The following is a 15,000-nucleotide window of genomic DNA, read 5'->3' as shown; positions in this document are numbered from 1 at the left end:
GAATCTGCCTGTGTCAGAAGTATAAACGCAGAGAGAATCACATGTCCAGATGTTCAACACTTTCTGACACCACGTCATGAACCCATGTGACTCGTTCACGCCGTCTCACAGTAGGAATGGTTTCAAAGCCTAACGCTCTGCTGTGATACCTGAGCTGAGCGTGGGCAGGAAGGCCTTGCCCTTCAGCAGCTGAATAATCTGCCCGGCGACAGGCTTGAAGAAGTCCAACACCTCGTCAGGGAGCGGGATGAACTGCAGGAACTGACAGAGACCCCTCAGCCCCCTGAACTCTGGATGATCCTGAAACACAGAAGGAAGCCTTCCTTCAGCTGGACGTCAGATCAGAGCACGACATCATGACAAGCACGGATCTTACAGTGAAGACGTCCATGGCCTGCAGGAAGAGCTGTGGTATCTCCGACCTCAGCCACTGGTTCCAGGAGCTGTCTCTGTCCACGTCCTCTCGTGAAGACGGGATGTCAAAGTCACCTGGACGAAACATGTCTCTGTTAGCACACACACTGAGTCAGTGACCCACAGCTCTGTGATCACCTTCATCCTCACCTTGGATGATGAAGCGGAAACCGAAGCTGCGCAGCGGCAGGTAGGCGAACACAGGTTGTTTCTGCGGCTGGAATATGAGGTCACTTCCTGTGATGTCACTGTTAAGCTGGAAGGCGAGGGCGAGCTCGGTGGATTCAACGTTCTCTTTGATCTGAAGCTGAAAGAAGGAAAAAGATGAGTGTGTGTGTGTGTGTGTGTGTCTGTGTGTGTGTGTGTGTGTGTGTCTGTGTGTGTCTGTGTGTGTGTGTGTGTGTGTGTGTGTGTGTCTGACTGTGTGTGTGTGTGTGTGTGTCTGTGTGTGTGTGTGTGTGTGTGTGTGTGTTACCTTCTTGGGCTGCACCGTAGCTTTGACCACTAGCCAGCGTTCGATGCCCTCCGTGTGCTCCACCTCCAACACGCTGTGACTCAGGTCTTTCCGTGTCATGGTCACCAGACGCTTGTCGCTCTGCAGGAGGAAACAGGCGAGGCGTGTTAGGCCTAACAGGTGAGGCGTGTTAGGCCTAACACGCCTCACCTGTTAGGCCTAACACGCCTCACCTGTTAGGCCTAACAGGTGAGGCGTGTTAGGCCTAACAGGTGAGGCGTGTTAGGCCTAACAGGTGAGGCGTGTTAGGCCTAACAGGTGAGGCGTGTTAGGCCTAACAGGTGAGGCGTGTTAGGCCTAACAGGTGAGGCGTGTTAGGCCTAACAGGTGAGGCGTGTTAGGCCTAACACGCCTCACCTGTTAGGCCTAACAGGTGAGGCGTGTTAGGCCTAACAGGTGAGGCGTGTTAGGCCTAACAGGTGAGGCGTGTTAGGCCTAACAGGTGAGGCGTGTTAGGCCTAACAGGTGAGGCGTGTTAGGCCTAACAGGTGAGGCGTGTTAGGCCTAACAGGTGAGGTGTGTTAGGCCTAACAGGTGAGGCGTGTTAGGCCTAACAGGTGAGGCGTGTTAGGCCTAACAGGTGAGGCGTGTTAGGCCTAACAGGTGAGGCGTGTTAGGCCTAACCCTAACCTTCCCCTTCAGTCGGAGCTTTAATGACGGGGGGGGGGGGGGTTGAGTCCTACCTGGTTGTAGATGGTGATGGAGCGCAGACGATGCAGGAAGAGCAGCAGGGAGGGGTGCACGTCATGGAACAGGTTTCTGGTCTGATGGTTGTCTGAGCGCAGAGGGAGGCAGATCTTTGTGGTCCAGCTGATAAACAAACACACACACACACACACACACACACACACACACACACTACATGTAAGATGGCTGGTTGCTTCTTAGACCTGTGACTGATTTTACTGATCACTTAAAACCACCAACAACAAGACATGGTGTAAACATCATTGAGCATCGTCGGACCTGTGCAGGTTCAGCTCCTTCAGCTGAGCGTCCAGCGTCCTCTCGTCCTCGGCCCACTGAGGGAGGATGTATCCCATGGGGCCGCAGGTCTTGTCAAAGTGCAGATGGAAGCCGTTAGAGTGAATCTCAGGACGGTCTGTGACTTTAAACACCGACTTGAAGCCGATTCCTTTTTGACCTGTGAGCACACGAGGAGTCAGGATACATTAAAAACTCTCCCCTAGTATCCTTGTTTACCCCGCGTGTCCTCATGCACAGGTACACTCGTGCACACTCACCTATGTACCCGTACTCGTGCACACTCACCTATGTATCCGTACTCGTGCACACTCACCTATGTACCCGTACTTGTGCACACTCACCTATGTATCCGTACTTGTGCACACTCACCTATGTATCCGTACTCGTGCACACTCACCTATGTATCCGTACTTGTGCACACTCACCTATGTATCCGTACTTGTGCACACTCACCTATGTATCCGTACTCGTTCACACTCACCTATGTATCCGTACTCGTTCACACTCACCTATGTATCCGTACTTGTGCACACTCACCTATGTATCCGTACTTGTGCACACTCACCTATGTATCCGTACTTGTGCACACTCACCTATGTATCCGTACTCGTTCACACTCACCTATGTATCCGTACTTGTGCTTGCCCTTGGTGCTGCTGCCCACGTCACAGATGGCTCGGATGTTACTCTCCAGGAAGCCGCTCTCGTTGTTCAGGATGGTGATGCAGTCTCTCTCCACCACGAAGGCCAGAGAAGGAACCAGGCCGTCCTCTGACGGGTAACTGTTGTCATCGGCATTCTGGGAAAATATAACAAATCCACTAAAACACAATAATCCAAAAAACAGTCATTCAATTGTGGCATCCATCCATCCATCCATTTTCTGCCTCTGATCCGGGCCGGGTCGCAGGCCAGCAGTCTAAGCAGAGACACCCAGACTTCCCTCACCCCAGACACCTCCTCCAGCTCTTCTGGTGGGACCCCGAGGCGTTCCCAAGCCAGCCGAGAGACATAGTCTCTCCAGCGTGTCCTGGGTCTACCCTGAGGCCTCCTCCCGGAGGGACATGCCCGGAACACCTCCCTAGGGAGGCGTCCAGGGGGCATCCGGACCAGATGCCCGATCCACCTCAACTGACTCCTCTCGATGTGAAGGAGTAGCGGCTCTACTCCGAGCTCCTCCCTGGTGACCGAGCTCCTCCCCCTATCTCTAAGGGTGCGCCCAGCCACCCTACGGAGGAAGCCCATTTCAGCCGCTTGTATCCGAGATCTCGTTCTTTCGGTCCTGACCCAAAGCTCATGACCATAGGTGAGGGTAGGAACGAAGATCGACCGGTAAATCGAGAGCTCCATGTCAGAGTGTCACATTCTAAACACACATGATCTTCCTGTGTGAGTCACCTGAATGAGCTCCAGGACGAAGTGTGTGTCTTTGCTGTAGAGCTCAGTGGAGAGCCGATCCAGGCTGCGGCCCAGAAGCTCCTGGTGGACCTGAATCAGCTTCTGACCTTCAGCGTTCAGCTCCACGCCGATCCCGAACTTACTCTTTCTGTAAGGGAGACACGGAGGGGCGGGGTCAGACCGGGGTCAGACCAGCTGCTCTGTCAGGACTGAAGGTAAAACACACAAACCCACCTGATGTCCTCGATGACGGCTCTGTGGAAGTCTAACACGCTCTCTGATTGGCTGACGGAGGATTCCTCCTCAACACAATCAGACTCGTCCTCGTCCTGAACTTCTTCAGCTTCACTGCTGACAGCTGATGTTTCTCCGTTAGGCCTCGAGGTGAGCTCGTACAGCTCCTCTTCATCATCTCCCTCCTCCTCATCATCATCATCATGCTCGCCGTTCACTGGAAGAAAAGCTTCAAACCATGAGAACGTGGAGCATGGTTCCTTTACGGAGAACACCTTGAGGCTGACATCACCTGGTTGGACAGTCTGGAGGAGACTGGAGGAGAGCGAGCTGCCGTCCATCATGTTGTCCTCCAAGAACTCGTCTTCACTGGTGTTCAGAGCCGACAGACTGCTGCTCTCAGAATCCATCAGACTGGACTGAAGTGGAGGAAGAGACACATGTGACAGCTGAGCAAACATCCCATAATGAGCCTGAGATAGCACACACTGACTCTGAGCACCTGTCAGCATGTTGACCTTTGACCCTAAACTGATAACTGTGTGTGTCTGTCTGTCTGTCTGTCTGTCTGTCTGTCTGTCTGTCTGTGTGTGTGTGTGTGTGTGTGTGTGTGAGTGTGTGAGTGTGTGTGTGTGTGTGAGTGTGTGTGTGTGTGTGTGTGTGTGTGAGTGTGTGTGTGTGTGTGTGTGTGTGTGTGTGTGAGTGTGTGTGTGTGAGTGTGTGTGTGTGTGTGTGAGTGTGTGTGTGTGTGTGTGTGTGTGTGTGTGTGTGTGTGTGTGTGTGAGTGTGTGTGTGTGTGTGTGTGAGTGTGTGTGTGTGTGTGTGTGTGTGTGTGTGTGTGTGTGTGTGTGTGTGTGAGTGTGTGTGTGTGTGTGTGTGTGTGTGTGTGTGTGGGTCAGATATTCGACCTTGGGACGCTCTGCAGCAGCTGGCGTTGGGTCTCTCAGGTTCTGCGGTGCGTTTAGTTTCTTCTGGAAGTCTTTGATCCACTCGATGACACCCAGCAGGATCCCCAGCCGGTGCAGACAGTTCAGGTGTCTCGGGTCGGACTGGGCCACGGTGATCAGGACCTGTTTGGACTTGGTCTGACCCAGGACGGCAGAGAACGGCTCCAGGAACACCTGAAGGTCACATGGTGAGAGGCAGATGATGGCGTGGTCATGAAGGCGTGCTGAGCAGAACACGGGGACCCACCTTGTTCAGGAGAACCTGGCTGATTCTGGTCGGGATTCTTCTGAAACACTCCAGGAGGAATTTAGCCACCGAGCTGTAACACGACACGTCGTCTTCATCCTGAGACATCCCTGACAAACACAAGCAAACGTCTCACACCTGGACCTGGACTACAGCAGGACCTGCTGGACTACAGCAGGACCTGCTGCTCCAGGTCTACTGAGGGGAGGAGGACTGCAGCAGGACCTGCTGGACTACAGCAGGACCTGCTGGTCCAGGTCTACTGAGGGGAGGAGGACTGCAGCAGGACCTGCTGGACTACAGCAGGACCTGCTGCTCCAGGTCTGGTGAGGGGAGGAGGACTACAGCAGGACCTGCTGGTCCAGGTCTGGTGAGGGGAGGAGGACTACAGCAGGACCTGCTGGTCCAGGTCTGGTGAGGGGAGGAGGACTACAGCAGGACCTGCTGCTCCAGGTCTGGTGAGGGGAGGAGGACTACAGCAGGACCTGCTGGTCCAGGTCTGGTGAGGGGAGGAGGACTACAGCAGGACCTGCTGGTCCAGGTCTGGTGAGGGGAGGAGGACTACAGCAGGACCTGCTGGTCCAGGTCTGGTGAGGGGAGGAGGACTACAGCAGGACCTGCTGGTCCAGGTCTGGTGAGGGGAGGAGGACTACAGCAGGACCTGCTAGGAGGATTTAAATGTGTTTGCACCTTCTCGAGCCACGGCTGCTGCCAGTGAGCTCTGCACGTGATTGGCCAGGAGCGCGGTGGGAGCGTTGGCGATCCCGTCAGCGATCACCATGGAAACCAGGTGTCCTGCTGTCCCCACGGGGTCGAGGGCGGAGACGGCAGATGAGAAGTGTTTGTCTCCTGTGTGGGAGCTGATCCTGAGCAGCAGACCGGGCGTCACCTCCAGCGCGGACAAACCCGAGTCCGCTGAGAATAAAACAGATGTAGGCGGAGTCAACAACCTTTTATTTGTCTGTGGCGGCGGTGACACGGAGCGTCCCGCTCTTACCTGCGTTTCTCTCGATGAAATCTTTGAGGGGGCCGTGACGCGCTCTGAACACCAGCTCCCACTGACTCCACCCACTTAAATCCTCCAGCAGGGGGCAGCACAGCAGGCTGCACAGAGCCTGATCCTTAGACACCTCACCCAGACGCCCCACCCCCCCACCCCCAGACTCCACACTGGGGGGGATAGAGGGGGGGGAGAGAGGGGGGGGGTAGAGGGGGAGAGAGAGGGGGGGGGAGGGGGAGAGAGACAGGGGGGGAGGGGGAGAGAGAGAGAGAGAGGGGGGGATAGAGGGGGAGAGGGGGGAGAGAGAGAGGGGGGGGGATAGAGGGGGAGAGAGAGGTGGGGGGGAGGGGGAGAGAGGGGGAGAGAGACAGGGGGGGGGATAGAGGGGGAGAGAGAGGTGGGGGGGAGGGGGAGAGAGGGGGAGAGAGACAGGGGGGGGTAGAGGGGGAGAGAGAGGGGGGGGGAGGGGGAGAGAGACAGGGGGGGAGGGGGAGAGAGGGGGGGAGAGGGGGGAGAGAGAGAGAGGGGGGGATAGAGGGGGAGAGGGGGGAGAGAGAGAGAGGGGGGGATAGAGGGGGAGAGAGAGGTGGGGGGGAGGGGGAGAGAGGGGGAGAGAGACAGGGGGGGAGGGGGAGAGAGAGAGAGGGGGGGATAGAGGGGGAGAGAGAGGTGGGGGGGAGAGACACAGAGGGGGGGTAGAGAGAGACAGAGGGGGGAGAGAGACAGAGGGGGGGTAGAGAGAGACAGAGGGGGGGGGTAAGTACATATTGAATGTTATGAAGTTTCTCTTCCTGTTTGTTTCAGACGTTTGATGATTTGATCTTTTAAATGTTTTCTCATCATTTATTATCAGTCTGATCTCTGATCTCTGATCTTTGATCTTTGATCTCTGATCTCTGATCTTTGATCTCTGATCTCTGATCTTTGATCTCTGATCTCTGATCTTTGATCTCTGATCTTTGATCTCTGATCTTTGATCTCTGATCTCTGATCTTTGATCTCTGATCTTTGATCTCTGATCTCTGATCTCTGATCTTTGATCTCTGATCTTTGATCTTTGATCTTTGATCTCTGATCTTTGATCTCTGATCTTTGATCTTTGATCTCTGATCTTTGATCTTTGATCTCTGATCTCTGATCTTTGATCTCTGATCTTTGATCTTTGATCTCTGATCTCTGATCTCTGATCTTTGATGATCTTTCACTCTCAGTTACTGTTGAACTACAAACTGTCCTCACCTTGGTTTGCTGTGTCTGGCCAATAGGGCGGACTCGTAGTGGACTGGGCTCAGTCCGCCTCCCCCCAGAGATCTCTGTCGTTGGACCAGACTGACCAGCATCTGCAGAGTCCCAAAGCCCAGGTCCCGGCTGTCCCGCAGTCTGAAGTGAGTCCTCAGAGCGGACTCGATGTGGGAGAGCTGCAGACAGGAAGGGTTCACTGTGTTACATTCATGAGACTGAAGACCGTCACAGGGGGACATAAGTGTCCGCCTCAGGTTCAGGGGGCGTGGCCTGCAGTGCAATGCATTCTGGGAGTTGGAGACACTTTCTGCTGTTTCTGGGTCAAGTATTTGACATTTCTCTGAGCCAATGAGAAGACAGTGTGTGTTGTGTCACCTCCTGTGGATCCGAGGAGCTCGTGTCTCCACACTGCTTGATGAACTCGAACACGTCTTGTCTTGACGGTCTGAAGCCGCTGCCTGACAGCTCCATGCTGCTGCTGCTCAGGATCAGACTGGATCCCAAACAGTCCTGCAGCAGCTGAAACAACCAGTAGAGTTCATCTCAGCACCCGGGTCAAAAGGTGTCAGGAGTAACAGGAAAACGCTCGTACCTGGACGTGTTTCACCAGGAACTGCAGGAAGTTTCCCTGCTTCAAAGACAGGAAGTCTTTGACCTGGAAGTGTTTGGTCAGCTTCGTCTCCAGAGCGGCGATGTGTGCCAGAGTGACGGCGGAGCTCTGAGCGGACAGGCTGTCTTTAAGGATCTGCTTCACTTTACCTGAGAAGCACACACAACACATGAGACTGGCGTGGAGCGTTTATACATCAAGGGCACGCCGTCGCACTCGTCCTGCAGTCACACCTTCAGTGGGGAGGGGCTGCGTGAGGGCGTCCTCTGGTGGAGAGCCCTCAGAGGTTTTCTTCTTGTCTTTAGGCACCAGGTCCTGAGGCGGGTCCAGCGAGCCTCCACAGATGGAGAGCTGAAACAGAGCCGAGGCCAGGTGGTTTCCTGACACCTGCAGCAGGAAGCTCTGCACGTGCTGGAGGGGAAACCAAGCAAAGCAAACCTTGAAGTGGTCTCTCTCTGCTCACCTGCAGGACACTCAGGTGTGATCACTCACCTTCGCCATCCTGGGACTGAACACCTCCTCGGCCTTAGAGAAGACCGCCAGCACCAGCTCGGCCGCGGTCATGGAGGCGTACCTCTTCCTGAGTTCCAGGTTTCCTGTGGAGGAGAAAGAAGAAGCTGCTCCCTGCAACGTGTCCAACACGCTCCTCTTCATCTTCCTCAGCCGCTCCTCCACCTCCTCCCCCAGCTCCCTCTGGATCAGCTCCCGGGCCTGCTCCAGGATCAGGTGCTCAGCACGGCTTACCTTCGTCAGGGTCTGAGGAGGGGGCGGAGTCAAAGGAGAGCCCGTTACATGACCAGTGATCATCTGAGGCCGTGAACGTCCTGGTTATCACCTGGACAGGATTTATAACTAAGGAACAGAGAGATGAGGTCTTACTGATATGGGCAGCCCCACGCTGTGGATCCTGATGCCCAGCTCGTACGGAGAGTCACAGCTGTAAAGATCAGCCAAGTGCTTCATGAACTCAGCCAGGTCCACTTTGGGTTTGTTCACCTGACGCCTGAAAACTCGAAGTTGCTGAAAAAGAGGAAAGAAAACGTGAAGGCACGAAGATCTGTCCTCTGTGATCAGTCAGCCAATCAGAGAGCTGCTCTCGCCCTCTGTGATCAGTCAGCCAATCAGAGAGCTGCTCTCTCCCTCTGTGATCAGTCAGCCAATCAGAGAGCTGCTCTCTTCCTCTGTGATCAGTCAGCCAATCAGAGAGCTGCTCTCTTCCTCTGTGATCAGTCAGCCAATCAGAGAGCTGCTCTCTTCCTCTGTGATCAGTAAGCCAATCAGAGAACTGCTCTCTTCCTGTGTGATCAGTCAGCCAATCAGAGAGCAGCTCTCTTCCTCTGCGATCAGTGAGCCAATCAGAGAGCTGCTCTCTTCCTGTGTGATCAATCAGCCAATCAGAGAGCTGCTCTCTTCCTCTGTGATCAGTCAGCCAATCAGAGAGCTGCTCTCTTCCTCTGTGATCATGAAGGAAACCTGCTGTGTTGAAGCTTCTCTTCAACAATGCAGCAGCCAGTATGTCCTCCTTCTAACTTTAGATTCTGCTCCTGAATGCTCTGGATCTGATTGGACCAGAGAAGGTAGGCGGGGCTTTGAAGGCCGTTTTGGACGCCCCTGGGTTTGCCAGATATGAGAGCAGTTATCAGGTCAACAGGTGGAACTGGTGAATGGGGGGCGGGGCTCTTTAATGTTTAATTTAGACTGCAGTACACGTTTTGAACACTAGGGGGAGGAGTTACAGACTGCCTCCTTTGACTCACCTTCAGGATGTCGGCTGTCTGGATCTGGCGGATGTCGTCGTCCTTGGTGTTGCTGTCGATCTTGAACATGCGGTGGACGAGCGGCAGCTTGCACAGCGGGCCCAGGTTCAGCTCCTCGTAGTGCTTCTTGTCCTTCAGGCCGGCCAGAGACTGTCCCAGCTCGTACAGGGTGCAGATGGACGTCACGGACTCTGTGCACTGACAGAGGGAGGGAGAAGGAGATGCAGAGCAGCCATACGGCACATGTGAAGCAGGTTTGATCAGAGGCGTGTGGACCCACCTCGATGAACATGTTGAGCTCTCTCATGAGGTACTGAAGGTCTCTGAGAGCCGGCAGCTTCCACACACTGATCCTGCCTGAGGGAATCTGCAGCAGCTGGCACACCCTGGATATCACCTGGAACAGTTTGGGAGACTCACAGTGAATCACGCCTGGACAGGATGCAACATGCCCCAGGACACGTGAACACGCTGGACGCTCACACGGGACCAGGTACATACATGACATAAAAACACACAAAGGTCAGTCCCTCTGTCACTAGCAGGTGTTTCTGTGTGGCTCTGTCCTTCATGCAGGGAGGCTCTCTATAGCCACCTCCTCACCTTTAGATCAGCAGGTATCAGATCACCTGACGTGACAACGAAGACCGGAACACAACAATCCCGCTCTGAAGTTTGTGCAGCTCTATAAACTACATCTGACCCGTAACGTGGCGTTTCTTCACCTCTGATGTGACGTTTGTTTCTGGAGTAAAGATCACACGAAGGATCCGACATCACGCTGATGTTCCTGGCAAACGGCGAGGAATCAAACCTTACCTTCTCTCTGGTGACCAGCTCGCCCTCTGCAGCGATTTCTCGGATCACTTCCTCCATCAGACTGTTGACTGAGTCCTGATCCAGGACTTTCCTCCTCCTCCAGTCTCTGCCCTCCTCCTGGTCCTCTTCAGCAGCCTCTGCCGCCCGCATGTTTCCTCCCAGCATCTCCCTGAGCTGAGCGTGATATCCGTCTCTGAAGACGGGGGCGCCGCCCTCTCTCTGGGCCCTGTCTTTACTCTTCTTCTCTTCTTTCACGTCTTTGCTGAGTGACGGGAAGTCGGAGGAGGACAGCGAGTTGGACATGGCGAGCGGCTGAGGGTCGGGCTGCTTCAGGAGAGGCGGAGCTGCTGCAGCTGTAGAAGACATGTTCAGATGAGTGGAGCCCTTTACTTCCTGTTTCTGTCTGAAGCTGAAGGTTGTCAGGTTGGTTACCTGCAGGTGTGACCCATACACCTTTGGTCTGAGGATCAGGTGTTGGCTGGGACGGCGGGGTCTTCGGACAGGAAGCCTCCCAGCTGTCGTACAGAGAATTGTACTGAGTGCGAGGGAGGTGTTCACCAAACATCTGGAGGTAACACACCTGCAGCTGGTCCATGGACGGAGCGATCAGCTGATACTCCTTCATCACCTGGAACACATCAACAAGGTGTGACCCACCTGTGTGACCCACCTGTGTGACCCACCTGTGTGACCCACCTGTGTGACCCTGTGTGACCCTGTGTGACCCACCTGTATGACCCTGTGTGACCCACCTGTGTGACCCTGTGTGACCCACCTGTGTGACCCTGTATGACCCTGTGTGACCCACCTGTATGACCCTGTGTGACCCACCTGTATGACCCTGTGTGACCCACCTGTGTGACCCTGTGTGACCCACCTGTGTGACCCACCTGTGTGACCCTGTGTGACCCACCTGTGTGACCCTGTATGACCCTGTGTGACCCACCTGTATGACCCTGTGTGACCCACCTGTATGACCCTGTGTGACCCACCTGTGTGACCCTGTGTGACCCACCTGTGTGACCCACCTGTGTGACCCACCTGTGTGACCCACCTGTGTGACCCTGTGTGACCCTGTATGACCCTGTATGACCCTGTGTGACCCTGTGTGACCCACCTGTGTGACCCACCTGTGTGACCCTGTATGACCCTGTGTGACCCTGTATGACCCTGTATGACCCACCTGTGTGACCCACCTGTGTGACCCACCTGTGTGACCCACCTGTGTGACCCTGTGTGACCCACCTGTATGACCCTGTGTGACCCACCTGTGTGACCCTGTGTGACCCACCTGTGTGACCCACCTGTATGACCCTGTGTGACCCACCTGTGTGACCCACCTGTTTGACCCTGTGTGACCCACCTGTGTGACCCACCTGTATGACCCTGTGTGACCCACCTGTATGACCCTGTGTGACCCACCTGTATGACCCTGTGTGACCCTGTGTGACCCTGTGTGACCCACCTGTGTGACCCACCTGTTTGACCCTGTGTGACCCACCTGTTTGACCCTGTGTGACCCTGTGTGAACCTGTGTGACCCACCTGTATGACCCTGTATGACCCACCTGTTTGACCCTGTGTGACCCTGTATGACCCACCTGTGTGACCCTGTGTGACCCTGTGTGACCCTGTGTGACCCACCTGTATGACCCTGTGTGACCCTGTATGACCCACCTGTGTGACCCACCTGTGTGACCCTGTGTGACCCACCTGTTTGACCCTGTGTGACCCTGTGTGAACCTGTGTGACCCACCTGTATGACCCTGTATGACCCACCTGTTTGACCCTGTGTGACCCTGTATGACCCACCTGTGTGACCCTGTGTGACCCACCTGTATGACCCTGTATGACCCACCTGTATGACCCTGTGTGACCCACCTGTATGACCCTGTGTGACCCACCTGTATGACCCTGTGACCCACCTGTTTGACCCTGTGTGACCCACCTGTTTGACCCTGTGTGACCCACCTGTATGACCCTGTGTGACCCACCTGTTTGACCCTGTGTGACCCTGTGTGACCCACCTGTATGACCCTGTGTGACCCACCTGTTTGACCCTGTGTGACCCACCTGTGTGACCCATCTGTGTGACCCTGTATGACCCACCTGTGTGACCCATCTGTGTGACCCTGTGTGACCCTGTGTGACCCTGTTTGACCCTGTATGACCCTGTGTGACCCTGTGTGACCCACCTGTTTGACCCTGTGTGACCCACCTGTGTGACCCTGTGTGACCCACCTGTATGACCCTGTATGACCCTGTGTGACCCACCTGTGTGACCCTGTGTGACCCACCTGTATGACCCTGTCGTACAGCTGATCCTGACTCAGGGTCTGAGCAGGTTTGGCTGTAGTCAGGGGAGAATCAACAGGAGGATTGTGGGAGGAGCCTAAAAAAGAGGTGGAGCTGAGTCCTGTCAGCGTTGGCAGTACAGAGCTGGCGTCCACCTGTGACACGCTCACACGGGGGGAGGACACGAGGGGGTCAGATCTATGTGGAGTGTGAGGCCGGCTGTCAGCTGAGGGTTTGGAGGTTTTCAGGTCCCCAGGCTGGTGGATCTTATGGAAGACTTGGTCCCCTATGAGCACCAGGTCCCCACTCAGAGCGTCCAGCAGACAGGACATGGTTTTAAAGCCCAGAGAGGACAGAGACAGGTTGTGTCTGTATGTCTGACTGTAAATAATGGCCACCTTCTTCAGAGGAGCTCCAACTGGGAGATCTTTCATCATGGTCACGAGATCCTCCAGAACCTGCTCCGTTTCCTCTCTGGTTTTTTCTGAAGCTCCAGCTCCATCTCCTGTCCCCCCTCCAGCTCCTGCCCCTGTCCCCCCTCCAGCTCCTGTCCCCCCTCCAGCTCCAGCTCCTGTCCCCCCTCCAGCTCCTGCCCCTGTCCCCCCTCCAGCTCCTGCTCCTGTCCCCCCTCCAGCTCCAGCTTTGGCTCGTCTTTTACGCCACTGGGCCTTGTGAAGCACCAGCTCCCCGTCTAGGATCAGGTCCTTGTGCAGAGAGGAGACCAGCTCGCTGATGGAGTCGAAGCCGAGCGAGGACAGCGTGAGGTTTTTGTGATAGGTTTGACTGTAGACCACGGCCAGCTTATTCAGGGGGATCCCAGCTGGGTGATGCTTCACCATGGTCACCACTTTCTCCAGAACCTTCTCCATGTTCACTGGTCCTCTGAGGAGACAAAGACGGACAGTTTTTATAGACGACCAACTGCTAACATGTTAGCGGCCAGAGCTAACACGCTGGGGGGGGGGTGATGATTAGAGTTTAGACTGCAGTACTCATTCTAAACACTAGGGGGCAGCTCTGTGTGATGATTAGAGTTTAGACTGCAGTACTCATTCTAAACACTAGGGGGCAGCTCTCTGTGATGATTAGAGTTTAGACTGCAGTACTCATTTTAAACACTAGGGGGCAGAGTTACAGACTGCTCCTTTAAAAGTTAAGGCAGCACATGGACCTCATAAAAACATTAAATATGAAACATCCAGCATCAGTGATTATCAACATGAAATAAAGATAAACCATCAAGTAACAACAAGAATCATCACAGTGGAACACCCAATGTGTGTGTGTGTGTGTGTGTGTGTGTGTGTGTGTGTGTGTGTGTGTGTGTGTGTGTGTGTCAGGAGGAATTCTCTTTGGATTTCGTAAAGAGCTTCAAGTTGACACTGACATTGTGCCAGTGTACGAGCAGGTGCTGTTCCTGTGTTTTGATGGTTACATAAGTAAACAACATGTTGTTGTTGTTGTTAGCTCGCTAACAGTAGCATCACAGAGACAGCTTCATAAACCGTTCAAACAGAACAATAAGATCCAAAAAGACTCAAACTCACCGACTCCTTCAAGTCTCACAACGTGTTGTCTCCCAGTCAGAACTCTAACACTGACAATGAACCTTTCTGTCCCTCTTATAAAACCTCCCCCCCCGCCCCCCCCCCCTCCCTCCCCCTGTTTCATTCTGAGCCGACTTACACAGAAACGAAACTGAAACTCTAACAAGTCTACAGCTGATCGAGAGCAGCAGCCAAAGTGAGCTGACGCCACTGACTCAGAAAACAGAACTTAAGGCTGTTACGGGGGGGGGGGGGGGGGGGGGGGGCAGAGAGAGGGAGGGGGAGACAGAGAGAGGGAGGGGGGACAGAGAGAGGGAGGGGGAGACAGAGAGAGGGAGGGGGGAGAAAGAGAGAGGGAGGGGGACAGAGAGAGGGAGGGGGAGACAGAGAGAGGGAGGGGGGAGAAAGAGAAGGGGGGGGGTAAACACAGGCTTTAAGTTTCACATTCCTGCCCGGCCCAGCTGAGTCACACAGCTGCTGTTACACAACATGTGAGCTGTGATACTGTCATCATAAACACGCCCCTAAACTCTAATATGAAGAGGCTTTTATTGTGGCGGTGCAAACACCAACTCACCTGTCCTGCAGTCTCACTCTGACAAAGGAAAAGACGTGCATGCAAAGGCTGAAATATGTCAAATATAAGCACAAGGTGGGACAATGAACCCCCATCAGACAGGTCAAAACTGTCCACCATGAACCCCCATCAGACAGGTCAAAACTGTCCACCATGAACCCCCATCAGACAGGTCAAAACTGTCCACCATGAACCCCCATCAGACGGGTCAAAACTGTCCACCATGAACCCCCATCAGACAGGTCAAAACTGTCCACCATGAACCCCCATCAGACGGGTCAAAACTGTCCACCATGAACCCCCATCAGACGGGTCAAAACTGTCCACCATGAACCCCCATCAGACAGGTCAAAACTGTCCACCATGAACCCCCATCAGACGGGTCAAAACTGTCCACCATGAACCCCCATCAG

General features: G+C 54.5%; 1 protein-coding gene across 1 annotated transcript in view; it reads right to left on the bottom strand.

Moving 5' to 3' along the window:
* LOC306842387 (uncharacterized protein) overlaps positions 1-15,000 on the bottom strand; it is a 36,450-nt gene that overhangs the window by 15,029 nt on the left and 6,421 nt on the right. Inside the window, exons 2-27 of the mRNA XM_079372594.1 lie at positions 13,324-13,345; positions 12,466-13,131; positions 10,602-10,797; positions 10,170-10,522; positions 9,631-9,747; positions 9,351-9,548; positions 8,473-8,613; positions 8,086-8,349; positions 7,827-8,004; positions 7,576-7,742; positions 7,359-7,502; positions 6,981-7,159; positions 5,739-5,911; positions 5,432-5,656; positions 4,742-4,851; positions 4,456-4,668; positions 3,840-3,966; positions 3,548-3,764; positions 3,314-3,461; positions 2,537-2,714; positions 1,895-2,072; positions 1,612-1,738; positions 890-1,009; positions 565-721; positions 377-489; positions 150-300 (exon numbers count right to left, since the gene is read on the bottom strand). Of these exons, the coding sequence (XP_079228720.1) occupies positions 150-300; positions 377-489; positions 565-721; positions 890-1,009; positions 1,612-1,738; positions 1,895-2,072; positions 2,537-2,714; positions 3,314-3,461; positions 3,548-3,764; positions 3,840-3,966; positions 4,456-4,668; positions 4,742-4,851; positions 5,432-5,656; positions 5,739-5,911; positions 6,981-7,159; positions 7,359-7,502; positions 7,576-7,742; positions 7,827-8,004; positions 8,086-8,349; positions 8,473-8,613; positions 9,351-9,548; positions 9,631-9,747; positions 10,170-10,522; positions 10,602-10,797; positions 12,466-13,131; positions 13,324-13,345 (4,862 nt within the window). The remainder of the gene's footprint in view (positions 1-149; positions 301-376; positions 490-564; positions 722-889; positions 1,010-1,611; positions 1,739-1,894; positions 2,073-2,536; positions 2,715-3,313; positions 3,462-3,547; positions 3,765-3,839; positions 3,967-4,455; positions 4,669-4,741; positions 4,852-5,431; positions 5,657-5,738; positions 5,912-6,980; positions 7,160-7,358; positions 7,503-7,575; positions 7,743-7,826; positions 8,005-8,085; positions 8,350-8,472; positions 8,614-9,350; positions 9,549-9,630; positions 9,748-10,169; positions 10,523-10,601; positions 10,798-12,465; positions 13,132-13,323; positions 13,346-15,000) is intronic.

This window comes from Symphodus melops, assembly GCF_947650265.1.
Source record: "Symphodus melops genome assembly, chromosome: 21".
Taxonomy (NCBI): domain Eukaryota; kingdom Metazoa; phylum Chordata; class Actinopteri; order Labriformes; family Labridae; genus Symphodus; species Symphodus melops.
The sequence above is the reverse complement of the archived record's forward strand: the minus strand, read 5'-3'. Positions and strand labels throughout refer to the sequence as shown.